Source organism: Somniosus microcephalus, unplaced genomic scaffold (genome assembly GCF_052327205.1).
Source record: "Somniosus microcephalus isolate GS21.2 unplaced genomic scaffold, FLI_Smic_1.0 unresolved_chr4, whole genome shotgun sequence".
Taxonomy (NCBI): domain Eukaryota; kingdom Metazoa; phylum Chordata; class Chondrichthyes; order Squaliformes; family Somniosidae; genus Somniosus; species Somniosus microcephalus.
Window position 1 is genome coordinate 44675263 of NW_028225182.1, and position 13094 is coordinate 44688356.

A 13094-nucleotide genomic window follows, 5' to 3' on the forward strand; every position below is an offset into this window, starting at 1 on the left:
CCCCCTCTTGCTGTGCCAAAGGCGTTGACCACTTGCTGGGGCGTCAGCACCTCGTCTGCTCTTCGTGAGCCTAGACGGGAATGTCTGCTGGCTATGTGGCCGAGAGGTGGTTGGCGGGGCGGGAGGGAACTCAGAACTGCACCAGATGCCATCTACCACCAGCATCCACACATCCGGCTGGATTCAACAGATCAGAAGCGGTGGGGGGGTGGGGGGGCAGTTGATTATTTTTCTGCCCCTTCTTAAATGAAAGCGTGGGTGGGTGGGGGAGGAGGGGTGGGGGGTGGGATGGAGGAAATGGAGGGCAAACGGGCCATCCTACTGCTGCTTGAAGCCAGCACCAGCTTGGCAAGCGAGCCTGGTATTTCCTGGTCCCTGCCCGCCCGGTAATTCGTGGCGAGATGGCGCACTCAAGCCATCGGAAGGAGAGACGAGATTCCAGTCCAACGGCGATGAGGAAATATTTTGCGTGTGGGTGTGGAAAAATCAGGGCGCATTCCTTCGTGGCTCGTGTCGACATCATGGTTCCTTGAAGTCAGATGTCCGCAGGACCGAGCGAGTCTAGCTAGCCTGAAACCTCACGGCTGCATATAAAATATTCTCCTCCCGTGGCGTGACATTGCTGTTTGCGGTTGACCTTTCGCTGAGCTGTAATGTCGCGTAGAAGACCTCCTCTGAACTAACGTTCTGCAAGAGAAATGGAACAGAGCGCAGAACATAAGGACATTAGAAATAAGAGCAGGAGTCAGCCACACGGCCCCTCGAGCCTGCTCCGCCATTCAATAAGATCATGGCTGATCTTCGACCTCAACTCCACCATCCCACCCGATCCCCATATCCCTTGATTCTCTAGAGTCCCATAATCCACTTGGCTGTACACTTGCCTGGATGAGTGCAGCTCCAACAACACTCAAGAAGCTCGACACCATCCAGGACAAAGCAGCCCGCCTGATCGGCACCCCATCCACCACCTTAAACATTCACTCCCTCCACCACCGGCGCACCGTGGCTGCTGTCTGTACCATCTACAAGATGCACTGCAGCAACTCGGCCCCTCGAGCCTGCTCTGCCATTTAATAAGATCATGGCTGATCTTCGCCCTCAACTCCACCTTCCCACCCGATCCCCATATCCCTTGATTCTCTAGAGTCCAAAAATCTATCGATCTCAGCCTTGAATATACTCAACGACTGAGCATCCACAGCCCTCTGGGGCAGAGAATTCCAAAGATTCACCACCCTTTGAGTGAAGAAATTTCACCTCATCTTGGTCTTAAATGGCCGACCCCTTATCCTGAGACTGTGCCCCCTAGTTCTAGACTCTCCAGCCAGGGGAAACAACCTCTCGGCATCTACCCTGTCATTCCTCTTCAGAATCTTGTGTGTTTCAATGCGATCTCCTCTCATTCTTCTAAACTCCAGAGAGTATGGGCCCATTCTACACAACCTCTCATCATAGGACAACTCTCTCATCCCAGGAATCAATCTAGTGAACCTTCGTTGCACCGCCTCCACTGCCTTCCTTAGATAAGGAGACGAAAACTGTGCACAGATTAAGGGGTGATCTAATTGAGGTGTTTAAGATGATCAAAGGAGTTGATAGGGTGGATAGAGAGAAACTATGTCCTCTGGTGGGGGGGAGTCCAGAACAAGGGGGCAGGACCTTAAAATTAGAGCCAGGCCGTTCAGGGGTGATGTCAGGAAGCACTTCTTCACACAAAGGGTGGTGGAAATCTGGAACTCGCTCCCCCATAAAGCTGCTGGGGCTGGGGGTCAATTGAAGCTTTCAAAACTGAGATTGATAGATTTTTGTTGGGTAAGTTTATTAAGTGTTATGGAACCAAGGCGGGTAAATGGAGTTAAGATACAGGCCGGCCGTGATCTGATTGAATGGCGGGACAGGCTGGAGGGGCTGAATGGCCTCCTCCTGTCTCTATGATTGTGAAGTTTCAGACTGGCAGAAACGCCAAGGCTGAGATTTGCGGTGTCCAGCGCGGCTCTCACGCTGGGAGCGCGCTGGCTCCGCGGGGGGGGGGGCCACCCCAATGGCCGGGAATTCCCCGCCCGCTCTGACACGGGCGGCCTTGTAAGGAGCGGGCGGAGGTTCCGGCCACAGTGGGGGTGGGGGGGGGGCGAGCCCACTGTTATTTCAGCCCCTTGTTAGCCTGGCACTGGCAGTCCTCCCCGTTATACTGGCGACTGCCCCACAGCACTGCTGCTTCATGCCACTGTACAAACCAGCTCGCACTCCTGATAATAGGGGTACAGTGGTGTAGTGGTTATGTTACTGGACCAGTAATCCTGGCAGAACGGTGAGTACAAATCCCACGGTGGGCAATTGGAGAAACGAATCTGGAGATTCTTAAAATTTGGCACATTTGCTGTCAGCTGTGGTTCAGTGGGTAGCACACTCGCCTCTGAGTCAGAAGGTCGTGGGTTCAAGTCCCACTCCAGAGACTTGAGCACCAAAATCTAGGCTGACGTTCCCAGTGCAGGGCTGAGGGAGTGCTGCACTGTTGGAGCTACCGTCTTTTGGATGAGCCATTAAACCGAGGTCCCGTCTGCTCTCTCAGGTGGACGTAAAAGATCCCATGGGACTATTTTGAAGAAGAGCAGGGGCGTTATCCCTGGTGCCCTGGGGCCAATATTTATCCCTCAATCAACATCTAAGAAACAGAATATCTGGTCATTATCATGATGCCGTTTGTGGGAGCTTGCTGTGCGGAAATTGGCTGCCGCGTTTCCTACATTACAACAGTGACTACACTTCAAAAGTACTTCATTGGCTGTAAAGTGCTTTCAGACATCCGGAGGTTGTGAAAGGCGCTATATAAATGCAAGTCTTTCTCTCGTTAGCGCTCCTGGGGGCCAAACAATTTTCGCCCGGGTGCAGCGCCGCTAAATTCAGTGGGAGTGTAGCGGCGCTGCGTGCTCTGTCATCACCGCGCACAGCGCCCCCCATCTTGTTTCCACCTCACCTACAAAATTGGCTGGTGCGGCGACGGCGAGCGATTCAGGGGGCTGGGAACGGAGCGGCAGAAGGGGAGGTGGCGGGCGGGAAAAGAAAATCGGCCGACTTGTCGCGGCCCTTTGCGTCTTTGGACGTGGTGGGGGGGTGTCCGTGCCGTGACCTGGCAGCCTGGCGCTCCTCTCGTGTGCCGAGCTGCTGGCACGGCGCCCCGCTCCCCGGTGGTCCAGGCCGGGCCCCGCAGAGTTGTGGGCCTGGGCCCTCCCCTTTAATAAGGGGAGGAACCCTTCCAAGCGGCAGCGCTACATGGCCCAGTGTGCAGCGCTGCAGAAACGCACCGCCCCGATATTCGGGATTAGCACTCTGAGAAGGACGTGGCGCGCTTCAATTGGCGCTGCGCCTCCCTCTTGGGGCGCTAAAACTGAAGTTAGCCATCGCCGGCGCTATTTTCAGGCGATGTTAGTGAACCAAAATGGTCGCTAGCGAATTCCACCCCCTCCCCCTAGTGTCAGCTCGAGCGACCGTGAAGCTGTCGGGATTGTCGTAAAAACCCAACTGGTTCTCTCATGTCTTTTTAGGGATGGAAAGCTGCCGTCCTTACCCGGTCTGGGCCTGTATGTGACTCACCGGGCCTGCACCACCGTGGTTGACTCTTTAACTGACCCCTGAAGTGGTCGAGCGAGCCATTCCGCTGTCTCAATCCGCCACCCAGCGGCTCAAAAAGGCCCACCGCCTTCTCAGGGCGACTAGCGATGGACAATAAATACCGGCCTTCCCACTGACGCCCACACCCCGAGAAGGAATATTAAAACAAAATGGACTCCCTTCATTGTCTGGTTCAAGCCTTTCCGTTCTGCTCTGCTCTTGAAAGTGCCCCCGGAGGTGGGGGCCTGGGAGTCCCGGGGGGCTGCAGAGTTTATTAGCTCAGCACCGTCACCCCTGCTTTGACAACAACAACAACTTGTATTTATATAGCGCCTTTAACGTAGTAAAATGTCCCAAGGCACTGCACAGGAGGATTGTAAGACAAAAAATTTGACACCGAGCCACATAAGGATAAATTAAGGCAGGTGGCCAAAAGCTTGGTCAAAGAGGTCGGTTTTAAGGAGCGTCTTAAAGGAGGAAAGAGAGGTAGAGAGGCGGAGAGGTTTAGGGAGGGAATTCCAGAGCTTAGGGCCCGGGCAACAGAAGGCACGGCCACCAATGGCGGAGCGATTATAATCAGGGAGGCTCAAGAGGGCAGAATTAGAGGAGCGCAGATATCTCGGGGGGTGGGGGGGGTTGTGGGGCTGAAGGAGGTTACTGAGAGAGGGAGGGGGCGAGGGCCATGGAGGGATTTGAAAACAAGGATGAGAATTTTGAAATCGAGGCGCTGCTTAACCGGGAGACAATGTAGGTCAGCGAGCACAGGGGTGGTGGGTGAGCGGGGCTTGGTGCGAGTTAGGACACGGGGCAGCCGAGTTTTGGATGACCTCAAGTTTACGTAGGGTGGAATGTGGGAGACCAGCCAGGAGTGCGTTGGAATAGTCAAGTCTAGAGGTAACAGAGGGATGCATGAGGGACTCAGCAGCGGATGAGCTGAGGCAGGGGCGGAGACGGGCGGTGTTACGGAGGTGGAAGTAGGCGGTCTTTGTTATGCTGCGTATATGTGGTCGGAAACTCACTTCAGGGTCAAATATGACACCAAGGTTGCGAATGTATTGCTGGTAAGGCATAAATAATCAAACAGGCAAATACCATCACTATTTGCTGATATCATTACAGCGAACAGTGTGGTTTAGCCTCAGATAGATGTTCGGGAGAGGGATGGAGTCAGTGGCTAGGGAACAGCTAGGGAACACGTCCAAATGCATCACGGATTGAGCCCGCCCCATCACCGATGCGATTGAATCCTTCTGGCTGAAAATAAGGTTCTCAAAACTGTTTCTCACCCAGTGAAAACCCTGAGAAGGTATCAGCAGTGGTTCAGTGGGTAGCACCCTCACTTCTAGAGTCAGAAGGTTGTGGGTTCAAGTCCCACTCCATGAGACGTGAACACAAAAATCTAGGCCGACACTCCCAGTGCCAGTACTGAGGGAGCGCCGCACTGTCAGAGCTGCCGTGTTTCAGAGAAGATGTTGAACCGAGGCCCTGTCTACCCTCTGGTGGATGTAAAAGATCCCATGGCATTATTTGAAGAGGAGCAGGAGAGTTCGCTCCGGTGTCCTGGCTCAATACTTATCCCTCAATCAACATCACTAAAAACAGATGATCTGGTCAATATCACATTGCTGTTTGTGGGAGCTTGCTGTGCGCAAATAGGCTGGCGCGTTTCCCACATTACAACAGTGACTATACTTCAAAAAGGTAATTCATTGGCTGTAGAACCCTTTGGGATGCCCTGATGGTGCTATATAACCTGCAAGTCTTTCTGTGTAAAAGATCCCACGGCAATATTCAAAGAAATGCTGGGAAATTCGCCCGGTGGTCTAGGCTAGAATTTATCCCTCAATTCACATTCCTAAGAAACAGATTATCCGGTCGTTTATCTTACTGCTGTTCGAGGCAGCCTCACTGTCTTTTAATGTTTAATGCCTTTGTTACTACAGGGTTATAGCCTATGAAACCCAGGCAGAGAGGGCCTGCGGGAAGGAGGGAGGAGGACAGTAGGAATATGTGTGTGTGTGTGTGTGTGTGTGTGTGCTAGGCCGTTGTAGCAGAGCCTGGTCTCCAATTCTCTTGGATCCCCTTGCCATTGGGCCAAGACCTTGCTCTGTCAAGCCCGTGTGGTAGCTGGTGTGCAACGGCCACCCCACGTTAAAAGAATTCACGCACAGGCATCTTCCACCCTTTAAAATGAAGTTCGGGACCGGAAACGTCAGGACCCTCATGGACAACCCCAACAGTGACAGAGACTGTAGGTCCCGCATTGGGCTCATCAGTCACCCGAGAACACATTTTTAGTGTGGAAGCAAGTCATCCTCGGTTCCGAGGGACTGCCTAAGAAGGAGAAGACACAAGTGCCAGGCAATGATTATCTCCAACAAGCGATAGTCTAACCACCTCCCCTTGACATTCAACAGCATTACCATCGCCGAATCCCCCACCATCCACATCCTGGGGGGTCACCATTGACCAGAAACTTAACTGGACCAGCCACATAAATACTGTGGCAACAAGAACAGATCAGAGGCTGGGTATTCCGCGGCGAGTGTCTCACCTCCTGACTCCCCCAAAGTCTTTCCACCATCTACAAGGCACAAGTCAGGAGTGTGATGGAATACTCTCCACTTGCCTGGATGAGTGCAGCTCCAACAACACTCAAGAAGCTCGACACCATCCAGGACAAAGCAGCCCGCTTGATTGGCACCCCGTCTACCACCTTAAACATTCACTCCCCCCACCACCGACACGCCGTGGCTGCAGTGTGTACCATCTACAAGATGTTCTGCAGCAACTCGCCAAGGCTTCTTCGGCAGCACCTCCCAAACCCACGACCTCTTCCACCTAGAAGGACAAGGGCAGCAGGCGCATGGGGACACCACCGCCTCCAAGTTCCCCTCCAAGTCACACACCATCCTGACTTAGAAGTATATCACCGATCCTTCATCGTCGCTGGGTCAAAATCCTGGAACTCTCTCCCTAACAGCACTGTGGGAGTACCTTCACCACACTGACTGCAGCGGTTCAAGAAGGTGGCTCACCACCACCTCCTCGAGGACAATCAGGGATGGGCAATAGACACATAGAACAATAGGAGCAGGAGTAGGCCATTCGGCCATTCAAGCCTGCTCCGCCATTCAACATGATCATGGTTGATCCTCTATCTCAATACCATATTCCCGCGCTCTCCCCATACCCCTTGTTACCTTTTGTGTCTAGAAATCTATTTCCTTCTTAAATATATTCAGTGACTTGACCTCCACAGCCTTCTGTGGTAGAGAATTCCACAGGTTCACCACCCTCTGAGTGAAGACATTTCTCCTCATCTCAGTCCTAAATGTCCTACCCTGTATCCTGAGACTGTGACCCCTCGTTCTAGACCCCCCAGCCAGGGGAAACATCCTCCCTGCATCCAGTCTGTCTAGCCCTGTCAGAATTTTATACGTTTCAATGAGATCCCCTCTCATTCTTCTAAACTCTAGTGAATACAGGCCTAGTCGACCCAATCTCTCCTCATACAACAGTCCTGCCATCCCAGGAATCAGTCTGGTGCACCTTCGCTGCACTCCCTCTATGGCAAGTATATCCTTTCTTAAGTAAGGAGACCAAAACTGCACACAGTACTCCAGGTGTGGTCTCACCAAGGCCCTGTATAACTGTAGTAAGACATCCTTGCTCCTGTACTCAAATCCTCTTGCAATGAAGGCCAACATACCATTTGCCTACCTAACTGCTTGCTGCACCTGCATGTTTGCTTTCAGTGACTGGTGTACAAGGACACCCAGGTCCCTCTGTACATCAACATTTCCCAATCTATCACCATTTAAATAATACTCTGCCGTTCTGTTTTTCTTACCGAAGTGGATAACCGTGATAACATTTATCCACGTTATACTGCATCTGCCATGTATTTGCCCACTCACTCAACTTGTCTAAATCACTTTGAAGCCTCTTTGCATCCTCCTCACAACTCACAATCCCACCTAATTTCGTGTCATCAGCAAACTTGGAAATATTACATTTGGTTCCCTCATTCAAATTATGAATAGCTGGGGCCCGAGCACTGATCCCTGCGGTACCCCACTAGTCACCGCCTGCCACCCCGAAAAAGACACATTTATTCCTACTCTCTGTTTCCTGTCTGTTAACCAATTTTCAATCCATGCCAGTATATTACCCCCAATCCCACGTGCTTTAATTTTGCACACTAACCTCTTATGTGGGTATTTATCAAAGGCCTTCTGAAAATCCAAATACACCACATCCACTGGTTCTCCCTTATCTATTCTATCAGTTACATCCTCAAAAAACTCCAGTAGGTTTGTCAAACACGATTTAACTTTCATAAATCCATGTTGACTTTGTCTAATCCCGTTGATATTTTCGAAGTGTCCTGTTATCAGGTCCTTTATAATAGGCTCTAGTATGTTCCCTACTACTGATGTTAGGCTAACCGGTCTGCAGTTCCCTGTTTTCTCTCTCCCTCCTTTTTTAAATAGTGGGGTTACATTTGCCACCCTCTAATCTGCAGGAACTGTTCCATAATCTATAAAATTTTGGAAGATGACAACCAATGCATCCACTATTTCCATGGCTACCTCTTTTAGTACTCTGGGGTGCAGATTATCAGACCCTGGGGATTTATCGGCTTTCAGTCCCATTAATTTCTCCAGCGCTATTTGTTTTGCTAATACTAATTTCCTTTCATTCCTCCTTCTCACTAGACCCTTGGTTCTCTATCATTTCTGGGAAGTTATTTGTATCCTCTTCGGTGAAGACATAACCAAAGTATTTGTTTAATTGCTCTGCCATTTCCATCTTTATAAGTTCCCCCATTTCTGACTGTAAATGCTGGCCTTGCCAGCGACGCCCACATCCCATAAGCGAATTTAAAAAAATTGGCTGCTGCGTTTCCTACATTACAACAGTTCAAATTTGGTCAGAGAAGGCCCCCCCCCCCGCCCCCGCTCGTTTGACTAGGGTAAGGTCAAAGGAAATGCTTGCCCCGAGAGCAGCCTTGATCAGAGGGGCAGCACGGTGGCATAGTGGTTAGCACTGTTGCCTCACAGCACCAGAGACCCGGGTTCGAATCCGGCCTCGGGCGACTGTCTGTGTGGAGTTTGCACATTCTCCCCGTGTTTGCGTGGGTTTTCTCCGGGTGCTCCGGTTTCCTCCCACAGTCCAAAGATGTGCGGGTTAGGTTGATTGGCTATGATAAATTGACCCTTAGTGTTAGGGGGATTAAATAGGTGGGGTTACAGGGATAGGGTGGGATAGGTGTTGGGGTTATGGGGATCGGGTGAGATATGTGTCGGTGCAGGCTCGATGGGCCGAAATGGCCTCTATCTGCACTGTGGGGTTTCTGTGATTCTGTGATTCTGTGACACTTAATTTGGCAAGCAGCAGGATAAAAAGGGGAAGCTGTGGTGGTGACAGGAAGGTTGCTTAATTTCTCAGTGTCTGTGAGTCTCTGCTATGTCGTGCCAAACTTGAATCTGCTGCCGTGGGAGGCCCAACGAAGGAGGTGGCCATGGTATTTGGCCCCAAACTGCCTGTTGTGCAACTGTGCCAACCCAGCCACTGATTAGAAGACCCCTAGCCGGCTGGAGGGAAGGCCCCAATCAGAGACGGGCCACACCCCAAGTGTCTCATCCGGAAGTCAGCCCCTCCGACAGCGCAGCGGCGGGAGCCCGAGCCGAGCTCGCGCGCCCAATTTTCCCGGGAGCGGGGCTTGACCCCACCGCCTTCTGACGGTCATGTTGTGGCCCAATGGCGGTTAGCAGCCCGCCTCCCCCTTCACCTGTGACCCGTAGGGGGTGCTACGCTTCCCTGTGCCTCTGGAACTCCCTTCACATCCTGCCTGGCGGAGGAATTGCTCACCGAGCTGGGATTCGGTGCCATTTTCTCGCCTTTCCTTGCTGTTCAGCAAGAGAACAGAGGGGAACGCTATTTGCAAAGGCCGTTGTCCCACCTTCCAAACAGCAAGTGAGGGCGGCCCCATTCAAATCCTGTATTAGGCAGGTCCTGTTGCCATCGAGGGATTCTGCCCGCCAGGTGGTCCTTTCTCTGCTTAGAAACATAGAAACATAGAAGATAGGAGCAGGAGTAGGCCATTCGGCCCCTCGAGTCTGCTCCGCCATTCAATGCGATCATGGCTGATCATCCAAATTCAGTACCCGGTCCCTGCTTTCTCCCCATACCCCTTGATCCCTTTAACCTTAAGAAATATATCCAACTCCTTCTTGAATATATTTCATGTATTGGCCTCTACTGCCTTCTGTGGTAGAGAATTCCACAGGTTCACCACTCTCTTGAGTGAAGAAATTCCTCCTCATCTCTGTCCTAAATGGCCTACGCCTTATCCTTAGACTGTGACACCTGGTTCTGGACTCCCCGACCATCGGGAACATCCTTCCTGCATCTAGCCTGTCCAGTCCTGTCAGAATTTTATAAGTTTCAATGAGATCCCCTCTCATTCTTCTAAACTCCAGTGAGTACAAGCCCAATCGACCCAATCTCTCCTCATATGCCATTCCTGCCATCCCTGGTATCAGCCTGGTGAATCTTCGCTGAACTCCTTCCAATGCAAGAACATCCTGTATGGATAACCGTAGCTGTCGTAAAGACAGTGGGGTTTGATTGACAGCTGGTTGACGTCAGCCGTCAACCAGCTGTCAATCAAACCCCGCTGTCTTTATGACAGCTACGGTTATCCATACATCTTCCCCCTTCAATGAAGACATAACACAGTAACAACATAACATAACATAACACATAGAACACTTGTTAACATCATATAGAAACAGTCAGTGTAACTACACTGTTGAACTAATTGCAGGTAGGTATAATCCTTACCCACACCCAGGAGTCCATTAACTGTTTACAGTCTTATCAATCCCTGTCTACAGGTCAAGTTTAACTACAGGCTTTCTTGTGCGCTGTGACCTGCGTGGCTGAACGAGTGTTTGCTGAACCACCCCAGTTATATCCCTTAAGTTCATGTCTGTACCACACAGGTCCCTTGTCACATTATCACTACTATGTCCTTCGTCACTTTGTGGCATTTCCCTCATCCTGCCGACTGTGCCACTCCACTACAACTGCTTGGGAGACTCGTAATTACGTTATTAAGATAACATTACATGGTACCAGGATTTATAGAACTCACGATAAGGACATACTACAACAATGGAAGGAATGAAACCTCCGGCTAGCCTGCAACTAGAAGGAAATGTGGATGAAAATTGGCGTGTCTTCAAGCAACGCTTTCTTCTCTACCTCACAGCGATTGACGCTTCGACTAGCTCTGAAACACGTAAAGTAGCTTTGTTGCTAACAGTGGCTGGCTCGCAGGCGATCGAGCTGTTTAATACATTTACGTTTGCAGCCAAAGATGATAAAAATGATCTGGACAAGGTGATAGAATGGTTCGACGAATACTGCACTCCAAAAAAGAATGAAACGTATGAGAGATTCGTGTTTCGCTCCCGCGTGCAAAAGCAAGGAGAATCCTTTGATTTTTTTTGACGGACTTGAAAATAAAAGCACAAACATGCAACTTTAGGGACCTGAAGGAATCGATGATATGCGATCAAGTCGTTTTTGGAATACTCGACAAGAAGGTGAGGGAGAGAATGCTTAGAGACAATGACCTAAATTTGGATGCAGCAGTGAAAATATGTCATGCTAGTGAACTCTCAGCCATGCACACGGAAACCTTCAAAGGGAGCACCACAGCAGCGGGCGGGAGCGCCCTGGGGCTGAAAAACCTGCCGGTGGATGTGGTACACAAAAGGGACACAAGAAGGCCCACGGAGTTCAAGACGATGACGCCTTACGAATGCAGACGGTGCGGTAATAAACACGTAGCCAGACAGTGTCCTGCTTATGGGAAGAACTGTGCAAAATGTAAAGGCAGGAATCACTTTGACAAGATGTGTTTTTGGGAAGAGAAAACTGAAGGTAAAAAGACAGTCCATGCTATTGAGACTGAAGAGACAGGAGCAGAGGCTTTGTTTGTTGGAATGGTGCAAAATGAGTCAAAACAGGGCAAAAATGCTAATGAAGTGCACTCTGTAGGACCAAAGACTGAAGTTTGGATAGCTCCCTTGCTGGTAAATGGCACCATTGTTTGCTTTAAGCTAGATACAGGTGCTAAGGCAAACCTCATAAGTTGGAGTGATGCACGGAATCTCAAAGTGCGACCTAAAATACTGAACAAGACAGTGTCTTTGAAGGCATACAATGGACAAAGCATTGAAACAAAAGGAACGTGTAGGCTGAATGTTAAGGTAAAAAATCACATTCACCCTTTGACCTTTGTTATAGTGCCTGAAGGACATGAGTCACTGTTGGGGGATAAGGCCTGTGTGGATTTGGGCTTGGTAAAATGAGTCTATACTATCAATGAACTGAACTGTGTACAGAGTGCCCCCCAAGATAGTACAAATCTGACTCATGAGACTATAGCACACAAATATGCAGATGTATTTCAGGGTTTCGGAGCACTGCCCTTTACATACTCCATCAAACTGAGAGAGGATGCACAACCTGTGATTCACGCACCCAGGAGAATTCCAGTGGCTCTCCGTGAAAAACTGAGGAAAGAGCTAGACCGCATGGAGGGACTAGCTGTCATAAAGAAGATTGAGGAACCGACTGACTGGGTAAATTCCATGGTCTGCGTCAATTCAAAGAAAACTGATAAATTGCGTGTCTGCATGGATCCCAAGGACCTTAACGCCAATATCAAAAGAGAGCACTACCAAATTCCAAAGAGAGAGGAAATAGTCAGCGAAATGACAGAAGCGAAAGTCTTCTCCAAGATGGACGCCTCGCATGGTTTCTGGCAGTTGAAACTTGATGAAGAAAGTGCTAAGCTGTGCACTTTTAACACCCCGTTTGGTCGATACTCCTACCAGCGTCTGCCCTTTGGTATTTGCTCCGCCCCAGAAATCTTTCACAGAGCAATGGAGCAAATCATCGAGGGCCTGGAGGGAGTGCGGGTGTACGTGGATGATCTGGTAGTATGGGGCTCCACTCAGGGGGAGCACAACACCAGACTGGAGAAAACACTTCAGAGAATACAGCAGTACGGACTCAAACTAAATAAAGACAAATATCAGTTCAGTGTCAATGAAATCACATTCCTCGGAGACAAGATCTCTACAGAGGGGATTCAGCCAGACAAGTCAAAGGTAAAGACTATACATGACATGGAGAAACCAAAGGACAAGAAAGGGGTTCAGCAGGCCCTTGGCATGGTTAACTACCTAGGAAAATTCATTCCAAATCTAGCAGTGAAAACTGTTCATCTGAGAAAACTGCTGCACCAAGAGACAGAGTTCCAATGGGGACGTGAACATGAGAGAGAACAGAAGGGGCTGCTACACATTCTAGCAAGTGAACCCCTACTGAAGTTCTTCTGCCCTAAAAAGAGGACAAAAGTGTCCACAGATGCCTCTAAGAATGGATTAGGGGCTGTC

At 50.2% G+C, this 13094-nt stretch overlaps 1 protein-coding gene across 1 annotated transcript in view; it reads right to left on the reverse strand.

Annotated features, from left to right (window-relative positions):
* Positions 1–13094, reverse strand: part of LOC147090661 (paired immunoglobulin-like type 2 receptor alpha) — a 49398-nt gene continuing 36304 nt past the window's right edge. Inside the window, exon 5 of the mRNA XM_085977435.1 lies at positions 1–687. Within this exon, the coding sequence (XP_085833561.1) occupies positions 562–687 (126 nt within the window). The 3' untranslated portion in view covers positions 1–561. The remainder of the gene's footprint in view (positions 688–13094) is intronic.